General features: G+C 42.3%; 1 protein-coding gene across 2 annotated transcripts in view; it reads right to left on the bottom strand.

The window, feature by feature from the left end:
- Positions 1 to 2,507: 2,507 nt before the first annotated feature.
- The window catches only part of HPRT1 (hypoxanthine phosphoribosyltransferase 1), a 36,677-nt gene continuing 19,044 nt past the window's right edge, over positions 2,508 to 20,140 (bottom strand). For both annotated transcript variants that reach the window (XM_030305510.1, XM_030305511.1), the window contains 6 exons: positions 14,094 to 14,159; positions 9,854 to 9,871; positions 7,832 to 7,914; positions 3,951 to 3,997; positions 3,705 to 3,781; positions 2,508 to 3,194 (listed from right to left, as the gene is read on the bottom strand). In XM_030305510.1, coding sequence (XP_030161370.1) covers positions 3,147 to 3,194; positions 3,705 to 3,781; positions 3,951 to 3,997; positions 7,832 to 7,914; positions 9,854 to 9,871; positions 14,094 to 14,159 — 339 coding nt within the window. In that variant the 3' untranslated portion in view covers positions 2,508 to 3,146. The remainder of the gene's footprint in view (positions 3,195 to 3,704; positions 3,782 to 3,950; positions 3,998 to 7,831; positions 7,915 to 9,853; positions 9,872 to 14,093; positions 14,160 to 20,140) is intronic.

The following is a 20,140-nucleotide window of genomic DNA, read 5'->3' as shown; positions in this document are numbered from 1 at the left end:
CTTTTGTTTGTTTAGTTTTAAGTTTCTTTCTTTTGAGAGACAGAGAGAGAGAGAGAGAGAGAGAGAGAGAGAATCCCAAGCAGGCTCCGTGCTGTCAGCACAGCACGAACTCACGAACGGCAGGAGCGTCAGTGACCTGAGCTGAAACCAAGAGTCGGACGCTCATCCGACTGAGCCGCCCGGGCACCCCGTGGGAATATTCCTAAAACAGACTCCATGTTCCCGTATCTCCTAAAATCAAGCAAATGACATTTCACTTTCCTCTCCTCATGCACCTCCCTTATTATACAAGGCTGTAACGAAAGCGCAGCCGAGGACTACTGACGCGTGCCCTGTATGCCCATCTGCTCCTCTAAATGACTAAGCGACCCCAGAAGGCTTTAGCTTTTTTGCCGTTGGTGCTCTTCCTCTACCTTGACAGACCGTTATTCCAGAAATTACTGATGCTCCCATGGTGTGTCCCTTCTGTCATCTTATGAACGGACTACACGTAACCTGTTGTAAATTGGTTAAAGAAATAAAATGATTAGAAGCGTATGCCCGAAAAGCGGGTGAAGTAAGGGCTGAGAACTCTTATGAGAAAAGTGCATGAGGGGCGCCTGGGTGGCTCGGTGGGTGGAGCGTCTGACTCTTGGTTTCGGCTCAGGTCATGATGTCACAGCTCGGGAGTTCAAGCCCCACGCTGGGCTCCGCGCTGACAGTGCGGAGCCTGCTTGGGATTCCGTCTCTCTCTGCCCCTCCCGCACTCCCTAAAAATAGATTAAAAAAAAAAAAAAGAAAGAAAAAAGAAAAGTGTGTGAGCTCCTGGGGCCTTCCTTCCTGGCTGCCAGCTGGGCTTCCTGATGGGTTTACCAAGCAGCTCAAACATCACCCAACCAGAAACCAAGGAGTTCCGGTGAATCAGAGGAAAACAGCTGAGCTTCCTCATGACACTGTAGCAAGAATCAGACAGATCTTTTTTAATTCTCTGCCACTTACCGGCCACGCACCTAAGTTCTCAAAACATTCATTTCTTTCAGCATCAACTAATGTTCACGGAGCCCTTGCTAGGTCCCAGGCCACACTGTCCTGTGTCACCTGCACTACCGCATCTAACTAGCCTCACGGCACGCCTGTGGAGGCCAGCATTCCCCCCGTTCATGAGCTGGAAACGGGTTCCAAGGTTCAGTCACTCAATGTCATACAGCTAATAAGCAAAGGTCAGTGTGGTCTAACCCAGGGCTCTTAGCCATTCATCCATTCAACATCACCTGAGTTCCCAGTAACTTTGAGACACTGAGTCTACATCAGTGCACGAGACAGATAAAAATTCTTGCCTCCCTAATGGGGCTCAAGTTCTAGAAGACTTGGATGGGGGAGACAAAGAGTAAGCAATACATACAAATGTAGATAACACAGCACGTTTTTACGTTATACCACTTGAAACTGCCAACAGCCAATAATTTTTTACCTACAAGAACGGTCATTTCACACGGTTCAACCTGACCGGAGGTGGGAAGTGCACTCGAAAAGGTGGCGGGGGAGAAGCAGCGGGACGCAGCCCATCGGGTAGCCCACCGGGAGGTGACGTGTTGACGGGAGGAGAGGAATCGGGACTCACAGCGGGTACTCCACTTGCGTGCACCAACGCCAACCTCGACGTCACAGGGTTATGAAGATCAAAGGAGAGAACGGAAGTGAAAAGGTTTTCTGCAAGTTCTAGGACTGCGACAAATGATTACTTGGTATTACTTAAAGTTCTTCCCTACTTTGCTCCCGGGAATTACAGCAACTTTTTTTTTTTAATTTTTTTTTAACGTTTTATTTATTTTTGAGACAGGGAGAGACAGAGCATGAACAGGGGAGAGACAGAGAGAGAGAGGGAGACACAGAATCTGAAACAGGCTCCAGGCTCTGAGCTGTCAGCACAGAGCCTGACACGGGGCTCGAACCCACGGACCGCGAGATCATGACCTGAGCCAAAGTCGGCTGCTTAACCGACTGAGCCACCTAGGCGCCCCTACAGCAACTTTTTAAAGGCATCGATACGGCTAGATGGCTCACGGGGTTGCCGGTTCATACCCTACCTGGGGCAGAGAAGCCACTGAGAGTTTGGGTTTCAAACTTTTCTTCCTGCTCCCAGAAAACAAGAGGTTTTGCTGCTGCTGGCCTTTAATCAGTAAGATTCCTGTCTACACGAGGAAGGTACCATCACGTGTCTGCAGGCAGACTGCTGAGCCGCATGCGAGACTGCGATGTGAGCCATCTAACACAACTCCGAGACAAAGCCGTGTTGCGTTAACACAGTGAGGTGTGATAAAGTACACCGTGTGTCGGAAATTTAACGTCCCCCGGGTTGGTAAGGATTTCACTAGCTCTGCCAACCCACTCTACCAGGTAATCAGTATTTGCTATGCTTGGTAAAGATTACAACTAAAATAGCTGCTAAAACTTAACAGACAAGGAAAAGGTAACCGACAAAAAAACTACACTAGGTTAATTTGTAGAGAAACGATAGGTATGCATAGTTTCTTTTAAAGAGACAGCCTTTATTGTAAGGATTTTTACACTGAAGAATTCAAAACGTGGTCAAGTTTTCTGGAATTTGCAGATTTGTATTTAAAAGGAACTGTTGACAAAGATTCACCGGAAATCATCTGAACAAGTGAGAAAATACAGTCGATACTACTGAAACAGTAAAATAATTCCAGGACGTATGGCTTATCCAACACAACAATACCTTAGATGCTGTCACTGATAGGAAAACTGTTTCTTCCTCTTCTAAATACACAGTAGTATAATTACCAATATTCAATCACTTCTGTTCTTTCCTGAATATATAAAAATTAAAATACCAATTAAAAAACTAATATATCTTCTCTTTAAATGTTTCTTACAGATACAATTTCATTATTTTCATTCAATAGTGGTGTGGTTTAAGAGATTTTTCATTCACAAGTCAAACACCAATCCACCCAAAGGGAACTGATAGTCTATATGCTTATAGTGCAAATAAAGAACTGACATTTCTAAAATACAAAACAGATAAAATTCTTAGGAGATACATGCAAAAAGCTCTACTGGGCAGCTGGCCACAGAACTAGAACATGGGACTGGTGATTCCAAGGGGACTCCAGGCGCTTCCAAACTCAACTTGAAATCTCATCTTACGCTTTGTATTTTGCTTTTCCAGTTTCACTAATGACACAAACGTGCTGTAAAACAGAAAGTCAGAAATCCACATTAGAAAAGCGCATTCTGCGACACAAGGCAAGAAGCGCGTTCTGCGCCGTGCCGCGGAGCTGTTCGCTGGACAGACAGATGTTCGCGCGGCCTGGCTAATCTCCCCCGCCCGTGTGCACCAACGCGCTCTCGGGCCTCCCGCCTACGGAGCAGAGGCAGGGATCTGAAAGAGAGTGAGTGCAAAGACTTGAACCAGTTCGCTTATTTCTTACTTATGACCACATCTATCATCCGCAATCATAATGGGACAGTTACTGTGTACTAAAGCTGCTCAACTGTTGCAGCCAGCAAGAAGTGTCGCGCTAGCCTGGCCACGTTCCAGCTCTCAGGACGTCTGCACTCGACTACAGCTTTATGTGACTAATGGGAACCATCAGTCTGTTCCAATGATGAGGTGCTGGAAAGAGAAAACAATTCTTCTCTCTCGTAAATTTGTATACGGGTTCTGAAAAATGAGAGCGAGGAAAAGAAGCATTACTTACATTCAAGTCCCTGAAGTATTCATTGTAGTCAAGGGCATATCCTACGACAAACTTGTCTGGGATTTCAAATCCGACAACTACAAAGAATCACAATTCATCACTTAGATACAGCACATCACTTTCCGATCCAATGCTTACAAATGTGCCTTCTCCGCAAATATTCTCTAAAGTAACTCTACACCACTTCCGACAAAACTCGTTTGGGTTAAAGATGGTTCAATGATTGACAAAAAGTAATTCACTTACAGTCTGGTTTATAGCCAACGCTTCGAGGGGTCCTCTTCACCAGCAAGCTGTTAGTGACAAAATGTAACATGTGACATATGGAGACATGACAGGGCACCACACAAGAGAACATAGTGCTCTGAAACCTGCTTTCACCTGCATGTAGAATATACTACGTTCGGTTTCAACACACCCCAAGGCACACTATGAAACGGCGAGCTGGGTCACAGGCATCGCTGGGCAGGAGCAGCAGTGAGTTCACACCACAGATGAGGCCCTTGACTGAGCCCCACCTGGAACACGATCGACTGTCCTGAGAGCTGCACCCCGAGCGCCCGTGCACCCATCGAAGGGCGGCTAATCAGAAGGATGAATGGATGGGGAGTGCCAACGAGTGGTTCAGAATCCCTGGAAATCCAATCCTAACGCTGCAAAGGGGTAGGAGATGTGAGCATCACCTTTTGAGACCTTTAATTCGTGGCTTACAAAGATCTTTAGGCTGAAATATAACTAGCATGCTAGAGGAGCTAGTATTTACTTCTGAGAGCAAAAATCACAGGTGGGATAAGCCACCTCCAACATAAGCCAATCTTGTAACTCAAGTGCCTACTACCTGCTGAAAATCTTCAGCCGTTAAGAAAAGTTGTAGACAGTGTTTCGACAGCCTTTACGCATGTTAAGGGCAGTCCCGGTACAACTTATGATTTTATACCTTCCTAGATAAATATATTTAAAAACCTGGGAAGGACAGGAAGCGATTCTCAACCTTAGCTGCACATCCGAATCACCTGGGAACTTTAACAAAACAACACTCAAGATACCCAGACCACACCCCTGACCCATACATCAGAACTGCTATGGATGGGACACCGACATAGGTTTCTTTTTGTTGTTTTTTTTTTTTTTAATTTTTACAGTCTGTAGAAGTGAGTAAATTATATAGGCATAGCTCAGAGATCTTGCAGGTTTGGTTTCAGAGCACCACAACAAAGCAAATATCACAAAAGAGGGAGTCAAATCAATTTTTGGGTCTCCCAGTGCACAAAGTTATGTTTACACTCCGCTGTAGTCTATTAAGCGTGCAACGGCATTATGTCTAAAAAGTGTTCATACCTTAATTTAAAAACACTGTATTGTTGGGGCGCCTGGGTGGCGCAGTCGGTTAAACGTCCGACTTCAGCCAGGTCACGATCTCGCGGTCCGTGAGTTCGAGCCCCGCGTCAGGCTCCGGGCTGATGGCTCGGAGCCTGGAGCCTGTTTCCGATTCTGTGTCTCCCTCTCTCTCTGCCCCTCCCCCGTTCATGCTCTGTCTCTCTCTGTCCCAAAAATAAATAAACGTTGAAAAAAAAAAAAATTAAAAAAAAAAAAAAAAACACTGTATTGTTAAAACATGCTAAAACCATCATCTGAGCTTTCAGAAGTCATAATCACCGATCGCAGATCCCCACGGCAAGCATACAATAATAATGGAAAACTCTGCAACATTCCAAGAATCATCCAAATGTGATACAGACGACATGAGCAAATACTATTGGAAAAAGGAACGGGGCCTGCGCACCGACTTGCCCGATGCAGGGCTGCCACAGGCCTTCAGTCTGTAAAACGCACAGCATCTCCAAAGTGCGATGAGGCAAAGCACAACAGAATGAGCTACACCTGTATTAAAAGTTACTAAGCAGCTAGAGAGTCCAACGTTAACAGCTTTTTCAAAGTTTTCATTTTGAAATAATTATGGATCCCCAGGAAGTCACAAAAGTGCACGGGAGGTCCTACGTGCCCTCTCCCCAGGTTCCTCCAGTGCTGACAGCTCACGTCGCTAGGAGCTTGCCACCACCAGTTCCCACACAGACTCTGGGGAACCGACCTTCTCCAGATTCCACCAGTCATTCACACGTATATTTGTGTGTGTGCGCGTGCGTATACTTCTTGGCAATTTTATCACACGCGTGGATCCACGTAACCACCACCACACTGAAGATACAGAACTTTCCATCACACGAGGCTCTCTCTGTCCACCTCTTTATTTCCAGTCACACCCACCCATTACCCCCCTTACCCCGGCAAGCACTAATTCGTTGTCCGTTTCTATCATTTTGTCACTTTAAGGGGGTGGCGTACATGGACTCACACAGGAGGTGAGCTTTCAGGATGGGCTCTTATCAGCACAGCTCCCCCGAGGCTCAGCGAAGTGGCCGCGTGGCTCAATGGCGCGCTCCTCTGTCCCGCTGAGCGGGGCTCCACTGAAGGTGCACGGCGGTCTGCTTAGCCATTCACCCACTGAGGGACATTTTGGTTGTTGCCAGTTTGGGGCTATTACAGATGAAGCCGCTATGAACTTTCATATACAAATTTTTGTGAGAATGTGAGTCCTCATTTCTCTGGGATAAACGCAGATGCTGGAGTCCTATGATAGCTACGTGTTTTGTTTCTCACGAAACTGCCAGGTTATTTGCCAAAGCAGCCATTCCGTTTGACATCCCTATCGGTTCATAGTTTTTAAGTGTTTTGTTTTTTATTTTTTGAGAGAGAGGGCATGAGCAGGGGAGAGGGGCAGGGTGGGGGAGAGAGAGAGACAATCTCAAGCAGGTTCCATGATCAGCGCCTGGATGCAGGACCTGAGCCAAAATCAAGGCTCAGATGCTCAACCGACTGCACCACCCAGGCGCCCCAATAGTGCTTACATTTTGAATTAAACTTTTAAGTTATCTAGTCATTCTTAAAGCTGCACTGAATAACAGAAATAAGCTCTCATGCTTACTCTTATGTACAAAGCACAGATACACACATACTGTAAACAGACATACAATGTATTTGAGATATTAAAATTCACCGGTGAGGGAGAGACTAAGAAGAAAAGGTTAAGAAACACTGACTTAGGCCAAATGCATCAGTAAGAAATGACCTAAGTATTTATTCTTTGAGCACGTCATACCTCCAGCAACACAAAATCCCTGTTTCATGAGGCATTCTCAATTCCACAGCATACTCCGGGAAAGAGGGACAAAGGAACATTCAGAGGCTACAGGACATCCTAGGTCACAGTAGGTTGACATCTACAATCCTAAAGAGCACGTAGAGAAATAAGCCAGAGCCCCGATTGGCTTCCAGGGTACTAGTGCCCTAAGAGTGCATCATTATACACTCTTGTCACAGAAAAATTATAGCATGGTCAATGATTTCAAAATAAACGCTGAAACTGCAAAAATCTAAAACAACAAAACAACAGAAACCAAAAAACCATCTGGGATGTTACCCTACTGAAAACTTAAGGCAGTAAAGCACGAACTCTGAGCCGGCTTGCCTGGCTTCAAACCTCACCTCTAGAGTGTGCTAGCCAGGCCTTGTGCCTTCGGCCAGCTCCCTACGCCTTGGTACCCTTATCTGCAAAGTGGGAGTAAAGTGCTGTCTCCCAGTTGTCAGGGATTACACTGTAATTATAATGAAATACAATTATAATTAAGCTACAAACAAAGGTAGAACTAAGAAAGCACCAGCCAAACAGCACAGGCAGGGCCCGGAGGTGAGGCTGGCACGTGTCGCCACTACCTGGACCTCGGAACCCATCCCCCTCCTGCCACCTCCGAACCTCAATTTGGGATCCTTGGTCTCATTTTTTCAAGAGAGTCCCAAACCATTTACCATGCTACCTGGGACAAGTTGATACCATTATCAGCAGGCTGAAAAACCAAATGTTAATGATATTAGGCAAAAATGACTGCAACGAAGGCCTTTGTTAACACATGACAAAATTATTTACAAAGGATATTTACTGAGTCTTATTTGAGATCACATTACTTTTTGAAGACAACACGACTCGAGCACATTTACCGTTACAAAGAAGCAATTACTTAATCCTGTTTCAAATGAAGAAAATGCCCCATGTCATAATGTTATATACATACCTTGCAACCTTGACCATCTTTGGATTATGCTGCTTGACCATGGAGAGCAAGGTTTGCATTGTTTTGCCAGTGTCAATTATATCCTTAAAAAAAAAAGAGAAAAGACATTTATATAGTGAATCAAACTGAGAAATTATATAAATACAAAATGCCAAAGTGCTGTGTGTAAATGGAATAATGCTTTTTTTTTTTTTTTAGTGTAACCAACTCTCGGATGCACGTGGTTAATAGACCACATTCTGAGAAACACTGCTTTATGCCATCTTGAAAGTATCCAAATAAATAAGGTTTTACTGTATAAAGTGACTTTACATGAAGGTGAATCTTAGCTATTTAGTCAACATTAACGGGGCGCCTGGCTGGCTCAATAGGCACAGCCCGTGACTCCTGATTTCAGGGTGGTGAGTTCAAGCCCTGTGGTGGGTGTGGAACCTACTTAATTTAAAAAAAAGTAGGACATTATCCAAAACAAACCCATCTCCAGTTGAGAAAAAACTTCTTAAACCATAACCCTAATGCTCTTCAACGAAAACCCTCCACAGATGGTGTGAAGCTTCACAAAGTGGTAGCTGTGAGTCATCAGCAACGTCAGGGCTACAGACCCGAGAAAGAGGCGGATTTCCGGGCCGCGCTGGCTAGAATTCGGATGGCCCCCAAGACTCCCACTGCCCAGTGGACACGCCCAGGATAACCCCCACCCCCAGCATGAGCAGGCCTGTGAAAATGAGGGGGACGGTCACTCTTGTGATTAGCTCTATGAGACAGCACACCGGAGAGAGGATCTCCTGCTGGTTCCGAAGAAGTCAGCTGCCAGGTGAGAGGGCCCCGTGCAAGGGCGCGAGGTCGGCCTTTAGAAGCTGGGAGCCGCCCCAGGCCAGCAGCCAGGAAGACGACGGGGCCCTCGACCCTGCAACCACAAGCACTAAATTCTGCCAACCACCTGAATGAACTTGGAAGATTACCATGGGCCATGGGTGAGACAGGAGCCCCAGCCTTGATTCAGCCTGATGAGACCGAGCGGAGGACCCAGCTAACTGGTACTCAGGCCCCTGCCCCATGAAAGCGGGGACGCTACACGTGTGGTTTTAAGCTGGATTTGCAGCAATTTGTTAGGTGGAATTACCCCACACAAAATCAATCTGAAGTGGAATTAATCTACATTTACGAACAAGCAACCGGTTCCCAGGGATATTCCTGCATCCTTGGAAAAGTGTTATCTGTTTAGTTTTTAATCCACAAGCTAAAGTTTCTAAACACCTTAAAAACAATGAAAATGAATCGGGGGATACTGTTGCTCTTAAGCCTTAAACATTTTACATACAAGAATGAGAACTCATTCTCCTGGTGAGAGTGAAAAAGCATACAACCACTCTGTTGAGTAATCTGGCAATAACAGTAAAACAAAATGTACTTAGTGTGGTCACTGCACTCCTGAGTGCCTGTATATAGACGGAACTCACACACGTGCATGTAGGGTACCGCAAAAGGATGCTCTTAGCAGCCCTGTAGGAAAAATGGAAGGCTTGCCCTATTTGTAGGGCCATAAATTGGTGGATCTGTCACTGCAATGCAATGTTGCACTTTAAGGCCAACGAACCGTACGTCCCAACACGAACAATCTCAGAATGTATTGAGTGAAAATAACAAGGGGTGAGAGAGAATATGTATAGTGCAGCACTACAGAATCATTAAATCACAAAATATGTTTTGGATATGGATACACATATGCAATAGAAGTATAAAAAAACATACACGGGAATGATATATATAACTTTAAAAGAAAGAAAAAAATTTCAAGCCCAAAAGAGAAGGGTAAGAAATATACCAACATTTTTCCATTATCCAATAAAAATAAATTACTAAGTATTTCTCACAAAACAACAATCTTACTCCCTTTTACATAACACAAGCCCACCATTAAAATTGATGAAGAGGAATTTCTTTCCCTGGATTACCTTTAGGACTATGCAAACTAAATCAGAAGAGTCATAAATAACTATATTAAAAGAAGGTGGAACTTACCTCAACAATCAAGACATTCTAGAAGAAAAAAAAATGAAAATCAGTACAATGAGTCAGACAGTGTTTCCAATTATAACTCAAATCACATCATAACAAACTCATCATCCAAATTCTTGTTTTAAGATACCTTCCTATACCAAACCCTGATTTAAACAATGGGCCATCTGCTGGGATATGGAACTCTTTAATTAGAAATTTTCACTATAATGGAATTTTTAAAAATAAAATTTGACCTATATGTTCATTTTTTTAAAAAATCCTCATTATTTTAGGGGCACCTGGGTGGCTCAGTCGGTTAAGGGCCCGACTTCGGCTCAGGTCATGATCTCACGGTTCGTGGGTTCAAGCCCCGCGTCCGGCTCTGTGCTGACAGCTCAGAGCCTGGAGCCTGCTTTGGATTCTGCGTCTCCCTCTCTCTCTGTTCCTCCCCTACTCTCACTCTGTCTCTCTCTCTCTCAAGAATAAATAAAGATTAAAAAACATTTTTTTAATTCTCATTATTTTAAACAAATGTCTAATCTTGGGCAGAGAGTGAAATTTCTCTGGGCCTCAGTTTACCATGTGTAAAATAAGGGACTTGAACTAGTATGTATCTTCCAACTCTAACATTCAACAACTATAATTTTTACTGTAACTCCAAAATCATGCACTTAACTTACCATACGGAACCCAACTCAAAACCCATTTTCTCATTAGGCTGAAACTGATCTGCATTTTCTGGATGTGTTCGTATTCTTGGACTCAACTAAAGACAGGTACCAATGCTTTCTTCCACCATAAACCCTCACCCCAGTTTCTACCTCTCAGAATTTTATAACGGGAAAAGCCCTTACAGGAGAAACCATCTAACAATGACCTCCAAGGTAGAGAAGAGCTCTATCTATTCTTATGTCAGTTATGGGAACGAGGCAGCATTTCACATACTGGTTTAATCATTGTCATAAGAAAGATTCATGCTATACTGTGTATTTGCAGATCTCATTTCTTGGTCACATACCTATTGCATCGGAATTTTAATGTTCTATATATTCTTCTAAGTCAGTGGTTATCAAGGTAGGGCACACGAGATCCACAGGGTTGCAAGAAAGAAATATTAGAACTTTTTTTAACCTTACCCTGTTTAACCTGTAATTTTGTGTGTATTTTGTAATGTACGTAACACTGTTACCACACTCTGTATATCATTTACCCCTTTCCTCATATCACAACTAATTTGGCTCTTTTCAAAAGATACCGCAATCTCAATCACTACTAAAAGCGAATATAAGCGGTTATTGGACCAATAACTGTCTCACCACCTACCATGTGGCTCTGTGCTAGCACATCTGAAGGACAACATCCTCCCGTCCTAACTGTGGCTCATTGCTGCAGCAATTTACACCATGGGATGGAGTTATAGTTTGAAAACAGAACTGAATTATGAGACAGAAACTGTATTCTAGTCTTGGCTCTAATTCTAGCTGCACAACCTTGATTAAATCATAACCACTGACTTCTGGTATTATGATACAGTTTGTACAAATCAATCAAAATCCAAAGAGAGTAAATATTTACCCGATACAAAATCGTAGTATCTAGAGTACGATCTCAATACTGTTTTAAAAATAAACAACGAGGGGCGCCTGGGTGGCTCAGTCGGTTAAGCGTCTGACGCGGTTTCAGCTCAGGTCATGATCTCACGGCTTGTGAGTTCGAGCCAGGCTCGGGCTCTGCACGGATAGCAAGGAGCCTGCTTAGGATCCTCTCTTTCTCTGCCCCTCCCCTCCATGTGCACCAGCTCACTCGCTCGCTCTCTCAAAACAAATAAAGAAACTTAATTTTAAAAATATTTAAAAATAATGAGAATTTCTACCATTATGGAGAGCTCATTTTATGCCAAAGAGCTACATCCTTACTTCATAAATGAAAAGAATGAGACTCAGAGGTCAAATAATTTGCCTAAAGTCATATAACTAGTGAAGTGGTAAAGATCTAAAGAAGTGTTTTCAGGGTCCAAAGCCCATATTCTCAAGCACTAACTGGAAAAAAAGAGGAAAAACATTTATATACCTATGTATCTGCACACACACAGTGTCCCAAAAAGAACTGAAATAGAAAGTCTAAACAATCTCACCACCATGAAATAGCTTCACCCAACTTACGTGTCTTGTTTTTTTTCCCCACAATAAATGTGTTCTACTGTGATGATCGTGAAAAGAAATTTATCTTAGAAAGAGACCTTTAAAGATCACAAAGCCACATAATAGGATAGAGCCATTAGGCGGGAAAGGCAAGGTCAAATGGAATCCCAGGACGCTTTGAAGGCTAGGCCCCTTCCAGCACTAAAAACTGAGTATAGGAGTAAGGACTTCAAATGACTTCTAAATATGGGCAAAGCACGCTAGAAGGGAAGAATAGGTTTGGCAGTGGTATATAAGATGGGCAGGAAGGGGAAAAAGTCAACAGATTATAATTTCTCTTTTGAAGTTTTCAAAAGATGCTGAGGAAGACAAGATTAGTTTGGCATGACACTGACATGGGGCAAGGGGATTTGACACCAGTATTGCATGCTGAAGTTTCCTAACAGATAGTCAAGCAAGCTGTAACCATTAAAACCTAAAAGCCAGAGGAAGAAAAGAGCTGTGGGGCCAGACCTGCATTTAAAGTCAAGTTCTGCCACTTAGCGGCAGTGTGACTCTGGACAAGTCTTTCAAATTTGCTGAGTCTTAGTTTCCTGATCTGTAAAATAGGGGTAACAGTATTTACCTCATGGGATGGTTGTGATACTATTATGAGATTATGCCTTTATATTTGGCAGTGTTTAGAAATAAAAAAATAACTAGCAGCTGAAAAAAACTGTAACATTCCATGATTTATCACTGGTTACTCAAAAATCATTTCAATATATCACAAGAATAATATTCAAATATCTTAATATCTCTATTATTTCGGCCAACTGTCTACACTGGAAATATCTTGATGCATTTTAAAGAACTCTTTTTGAGGTTTCTTAAAATAGTCGTATGTTGGGGCGCCTGGGTGGCGCAGTCGGTTAAGCGTCTGACTTCAGCCAGGTCACGATCTCGCGGTCCGTGAGTTCGAGCCCCGCGTCGGGCTCTGGGCTGATGGCTCGGAGCCTGGAGCCTGTTTCCGATTCTGTGTCTCCCTCTCTCTCTGCCCCTCCCCTGTTCATGCTCTGTCTCTCTCTGTCCCAAAAATAAATAAACGTTGAAAAAAAAAATTAAAAAAAAAATAGTCGTATGTTTGAATTTATTGAGTATTCTAACTACCAGAAACTGTTGGAAGAGGTCTAATGCACTATTTCACTTAATGCTCTTAATTCTATGAGGTACCTGCCATTACTGTCCCCACCTTACATACGGGAGGACAGAGGGATTAGATAATCTGCCGAGGGTCACACAGAGGAAGTACCGAACCAGGCTTTGAACCAAAGCCGCCCATCTTAGGGCTGGCTCAGATGGTAGAGCATGGGATTCTTCATCTTGAGCCCCATGTTGGGTGTAGAGTTTATTTAAAAACAAACAAAAAAAAGCTGTCCATCTCTAGAACCCACACTTTCACAACTACTACATGTTTTGCTGTGTGAATCTATTTTTTTTTTTTACTTTTTTTAAGGCTTTATTTATTTAATCATGTAATCTCTATACCAAACATGGGGCTTGAACTCATGACCTTGAGATCAACAGTCACCCATTCTACCAACTAAGCCAGTCAGGTGCCCTTGAGTGAGTCTGTTTTTAAAAAGAAGACTGTTTCTTGCCCCCGCCCCCAATATATATATAAAGCTTATTTATTTTGAGAGAAAGAATGTGTATGCAGGGGAGGGGCAGAGAGAGAGAATCCCAAGCAGGCTCCATGATGAGCTGTCAGTGCAAAGTCCAGCATGAGGCTCGATCTCACGAACCATGAGATCATGACCTGAGCCGAAATCCAGAGTTGGACGCTTAACTGACTGAGCCGCCCAGGAGATGCCCAAAAATATATTTTTGAACAATTCCAAATTAGATCACCACAGAGAAAGTACTTTGTAATATGGACTTTAATGTTGGATTCTTCTGCCTCTCTTGCATATGACCTAGGGAAAGATAGCTAACTTAGATTGCTTATAAGAGTTAAATAACCCTTGTTTAGGTGTATAAATAACCATGTAAACTGCCTCTTAGTGATAAAGCACAGTGTTACTAATTGACTCTTGGCATGAAGTCAAGAGAACTCTTTTCTTCCCCTTCAAGACACATACCTTTCCAGTTAAAGTTGAGAGATCATCTCCACCAATTACTTTTATGTCCCCTGTTGACTGGTCATTCTAGTTAAAAAAAAAAAAAAAGATATAAATACATATATGTATATCCTTTTGCGTACACACACACACATTTCAAATTATCAAATGGGACCTAGAAGATTTAAGAAGTTAGCTATCTAATGTCATATCATTATGATATTCTAAATGACACAAATTATTAAGAATTATGTTTCAAGAAATGAACAAGGTAACTCTCAGCTAGACATTAGTAAGAATTTTAAAGTTCTAATTGGCCATTACTGATTTGATGCTTTTAAGAGTCCTAAAAAATAGGAGACACACATTGTCAAGTGGGCAGTATTATAGCAGCCACCCATATTCAGTCACAGTAATTTCTGAACCGTGAAGGAAGTTATTAGCATGACAGATGTCTGGTTCTGGCCCTGGACCATTCCCATGAGTCAAGCAAGCTGTAGATTCTGGTCTATATCACACTCAACCCCCAAAATACTGCCTTCAACAATCTAGGCAAGATCCAGGTCATCTTCAACACAGTCTGGAGAAACAGGTCTGATTAGTAGTCCTTTAAGGCATACTTCTTAGGCTCCCAGTTTTCTTCTGTCACAGATTCCAGCAGAGACCCTTACAGGAGTTCAAAGGGAAATCCTCCTTATCCACTGTAGTTAGTGGTGATAATCATAATTTGTGCTAGAGCCAAAGAGCAGGTGAACGAAAGAGCTGAGCCTACCCTACCAGAGAACAGACCATACCAAACCTACAGCAATTAAAACAACGCTGTACCAGCACAGTTACGAAGAGCCCACGGAACAGAATAGAGCCCAGAAACACACCCAGAAATATATGAGGATTTAGTATATGATAAAGATGGTATTTTAAGTCAGTAAGGAAAAGATGAATTATTCAATGAAGTAGTTATCCATTGGGGGGGGGGAATAAAGTATGATCCCTACGTCATAGCATACCCAAAAATAAATTCCAGCTGAATTAAAATCTAAATGTAAAAAATAAAACTATAAGCAGACCGGAAGAAAACGTAGAAGAAATATTTCCACATTCTTAGAAAGGGTAAAAACCCAGGCATAACATGAACCCAAACTGAAAGAAAAGATCTGTAACAAATATTCCCATTATATGCTGGATTCCAAGAACAAGAATCCAATAGAAAATGAAGAACAAACACAAATAGGCAATTCACAGAAGAGAAGGCCATAACACATAAAATGATATTGAGCTGAGAGACAAACACTAAAACGACGTGATTCTACCATTCATCCATTCACACTGGCAAAATTTAAGCCTGATGATATATGTTGACAAAAGTGAGGGGGAACAAGCACTCCCAGTGAGAGTATAAACTGGTACAAGCCTTTTTCAAAATGACATAGCAATACCTATTAAATTGTAAGCATGTGGGGCTCCTGGGTGGCTGAGTTAGTTAAGCGTCTGACTTCAGCTCAGATCATGATCCCACAGTTTGTGTGTTCAAGCCCCAGTCGGGTTCTGTGCTGACAGTACGGAGGCTGCTTGGGATTCTCTCTCTCCCCCTCTCTCTCTGCTCCTCCCCTGCTTGCTCACTTTCTCTCTCTCTCTCTCTCTCTCAATAAATAAAACTTAAAAATAAATAAAAAATAAAATAAAATGAAATCGTAAGCATGTGTGCCATTTGCCCCAGCAATCCTACTGATGCTATAAAAACACAACTATGCAAAGATACATATAAAGGAGGTTCACTGTATCAACTATTTATAAAAAAGAAAAACTGGAGACAACCAACATGTCTATTAACAGGGACCTATTTAAATTAAATTCATCTGCAAAAGGTAATACTGTGCCACTATTAAAAAGAATCTGAAAATCTATACATGCTGACATGAACAATGGGAATGAAAAACGCCAAGTAGTAGAGCAATGTGTTGCCTATGAAACCACTTTTGTTCAGCATTTTAAACAAGTTTATAACATCAGTTACGTCTCAGTAGTGAGAAAGGGGATAACAAGGCTTTTTATCTTTATATACTTCCATTTTCATCATATGCTTCTTTACACATGTCCATTTTATATGGAGCATCATTTAAAAAAAAACACAACTGGGCCAAAACTATTCAGTGTTGCAAACTAAAAAGATCTAAGTATGACTTCTGATATGAAAAAATTCAAGCATATTACTTTTCAAGGAAATAATAGACACCTTTTATTCAACTAACTTAAAACCTAGAATTTCAAACAGAGAGAAATGATTAATAGCAAAAAAAAAAGAAAGAAAAAAAAGAAAGACCATACAAAACCTGAAGCTTTCTATGAATGAATCATAGTAAATGATTTACATGGTACAGCAAAGTAGACAGTGACATCTTCTGTACAAGTTTGGTATTACAGTCCAATTCCAAATGCCATCCCCCCCCCCTTTTTTTTTTTTTTTTTTTTTTTTAAACAGAGAAAGGAGAACTGAAAAGTATGGAGTCAAGGGGAAAAAAACCCATGATTCAAAGACTATGGTGACGCGCTAAGAGAAAAGAGAACTCTAAGCATGTAGGACACTTGCTCCACTAGCATCCAAACAAACCTCCGTATTCCTGTTTGCCTCAAGAGACTTTTTTTTTTTAACGTTTATTCATTTTTTTTGAGAGACAGAGAGAGACAGAGCTTAAGTGGGGGAGGGGCAGAGAGAGAGGGAGACACAGAATCCAATGCAGGCTCCAGGCTCTGAACTGACAGCACAGAGCCCGACGTGGGGCTCGAACTCATGACCTGAGCCGAAGTCAGATACTTAACCGACTGAGCCACCCAGGCAGCCCTCAAGAGGAGAATTTAGTTTAAATCTCCTTTTCACGTGAAAAGCCACCTTTCCAATGGAGGCTACTAAAGAAGATGCGTTTAAGAAAAATATTCCAGCCCAGTGTGCTGGGATACAGGCGTTAAATGCCCCAATCGCACAGAAATGGCATCCATGGATCAAGTGTCCTGCCAGAGGAACCTGCCTCCCCCCCCCTCCTGGTGCAACAAGTTTCCCCCTGTATCCCTGCTTTGTTACATTACTGAGTTGACTCTCGCATGCCTCATCTTTAACGAGATGATGGGGCTGGCATGGGGGAGGGGAGAGTCCCCCTCACGAGTTGCTCTTCCCTCTTCTCAATCACCCCATCCCCTCATTCGTCCCAGCCAGACAGCCCAATCTGTCCTCAACTGAGAGTGTCATCGTCGACTACATAACATTCCCAAAGAAACTCTCTGGGTCTACAAATACCTACCCTTAGCAACTGTGTCTACCTTTTTTTTTTAAGTGTTAAGACTGGCAGTTATGATTTTTGCTTTTTTTTATTCAGGTATAATTAACAAACAGTGTTATAGCAATTTCACATGTACAATTACCTTTCATGAGTCTAGGTGAGAAAAATGAGAAAGGAACTAGGAAGGAACTTTGTTTATTCTTAGCTGTACATGGCTAGGGATTTTGCAGCCTCCAGGCGGCAACAAGAACCGCAGCCCGGTACAGGAAAGCAGGAGAGAAGGCTGTGCGAGAACACACAATGATCGGGCTGCAAAAGAACGGCTTGGAACAAACAGGAGACCGTAAGAAGAGGACGCAGAGAGGCCAACCCCCAAAGCTGAGCTCCCAAGAGGGCAAGACTAGGAGTCGTACTGAGGTAGGACGTCTGGGCTTAGCACCACGGGGATTGCTCGTTGCAGCGAACTCCAGACAAGTTCTTTCAGAGCCCTAGAGTGGAGTTGCCGGGGAAAGTCACTCCTCTACGTCCAGCTCGGCCCTGGTCCACCACACTCAGGCAGGCGCTCCGCACATCCTAATCACAAGCATCCTCTGTCTTTCCCCACTTTCCTGTACCGTGATCAAATATCAACGGCAGTGACAATATTAGAATCATATACCTTTAGAAGTAGACCACACCTCAGATGAAAAACGGCAGATACCCAATTTTTGAAAAATATATACAGAAAAAGTAGGTCTGGAAGGATATACACCCAGGGAGTAATTGATTTACCTGTGTTTTATGAGTTTTTTGAAAAAATACGTTCCTAAAAAAAGTTATTATTATCAATTTAAAAAATGATGCTAATAGTGAAGGACGCCCGGCTGAATCAGTCGGTGGAGCTTGGGGCTCTTGATTTTGGGGTCGTGAGTTCAAGCCCCATGTTGGGCCCAGAACTTACTTAAAAGGTAAAAGAAAATAGGGGCACCTTGGTGGCTCAGTCAGTTAAGCGTCTGACTCTTAATCTCAGCTCCTGGTTCATGAGATTGAGCCCCTCATTGGGCTCAGCACTGACAGAGGAGAGCCTGCTTGGGATTCTCTCTGCCCCTCCCCTACTCATGCTCTCACTCTCTCTCAAAACAAATAAATGTTTAAAAATAAAAAATAGTAAAACAAATGTTTTTAATGATGCTAATGAAGCAGGGCTCCTGGAGCATCTACTCCTGCACCATCCGAGACAGTAGCCACTGAGCACATGTGGCAATTACAGGTGACCCTGGAACAACACAGGTTTGAACTGTGCAGGCCCATTTATACATGCATATTTTTGATCAGTACAGTGCAGAACTAGAAGTGTATTTTCTCTCCTTTGTGGTTTCCTTAGTAACATTTTCTTTTCTCAAGTTTACTGTGAGAATACAGAATATAATACAAAAAACATACAAAATATGTAGAAGTGTATTTTCTCTCCTTTGTGGTTTCCTTAGTAACATTTTCTTTTCTCAAGTTTACTGTGAGAATACAGAATATAATACAAAAAACATACAAAATATGTGTTAATCAATCAGCTGTTTATGTTAGCAGTGAGGCTTCTGGGCAATAGCAGGCTGTTAGTAGTTAAGTTTTGGGGGAGTCAAAAGTGATACAAGAATTTTCGACTGTGCAGGGGGTTAGCACCCTAACCCCTGTATTGTTCAAGGGTCAACTGTTCTTAAAATTACATAAAATTAAAAATTCAGTTCTTCTGTTGCAGAAGACCTAATTCAAGTGCTCAACAGAGTGGCTCTGTATTTGACAGCACAGATATAGAACACTTCCATCATCACAGAAAGTTCTATTGCTCAGCACTGCTCTAATCAAACCAAAGATACCATTTGCACAACGTAATACTGAAAAAATTGAAGAGTTAGTGCTGACATTTAATATCTAGTGTTTTCGGGGCACCTGGGTGGCTCAGTTGGTTTAGTCTACGTCTTCAGCTCAGGTCATGATCTCACGGTTTGTGAGTTCGAGCCCCGCTTCGGGCTCTGTGCTGACAGCTCAGAGCCTGGAGCCTGTTTCAGATTCTGTCTCTGTCTCTGTCTCTGTCTCTCTCTCTCTCTGCCCCTCTCCCACTCATGCTTTGTCTCTCTCAAGTAAATAAACATTTAAATTTTTTTAAAAAATCTGGCGTTTTCAAATACAGTTTCTACAACCTTGAGTAGTTATTGCACCCAATCTTCATGCTTTTCATTCCAGGTCTGGTTTGGAGCAAGGATCTGATCAAATAAACATGTTCAGCAGAACCACTTTGCATGGCCTTGTATACAACAGACGGGCAATATGTTTGCTGAGTGAATTATTTTCCTTCATTTTTTGAATATAAAATTTGTGGGTTAGCAGGGCCAAACTTGAACACTACCTTTATGTTCTAAGAAACAAGGTGTTTATATAATACCTCAGCCTACATCCAAGTGAAAACCCACAGGAAATGGCTACAGAGTATACTTTTGATACAGTTCTGGTAGTTGCTTATACCACAGATAGTACACATCCCCTTTCCTGCCAATTTATACTGAACAAATTCTTTCCCCCATACATGTCTATGGTCTTAAATGAATAAGCAGGAAATAGAAATCGCTCCACTTGCTTTATAGACAGATAGATATTAGATTTATAGAAGATTTTTTAAAAAGCCAAAAGATTAAAAAAAGAAAAAAAAAAAGCAGACCTGAAAGCAATTGACTAAGTAAAGTAAAAGGTCAGACTGAAAGCTACTGACCTCTTCTCATAAGAGGCACTTTAAGAAACTACTCCAATATTTTCCACATTTTTCGT

Source organism: Lynx canadensis, chromosome X (assembly GCF_007474595.2).
Source record: "Lynx canadensis isolate LIC74 chromosome X, mLynCan4.pri.v2, whole genome shotgun sequence".
Classification (NCBI taxonomy): Eukaryota; Metazoa; Chordata; class Mammalia; order Carnivora; family Felidae; genus Lynx; species Lynx canadensis.
The sequence above is the reverse complement of the archived record's forward strand: the minus strand, read 5'-3'. Positions and strand labels throughout refer to the sequence as shown.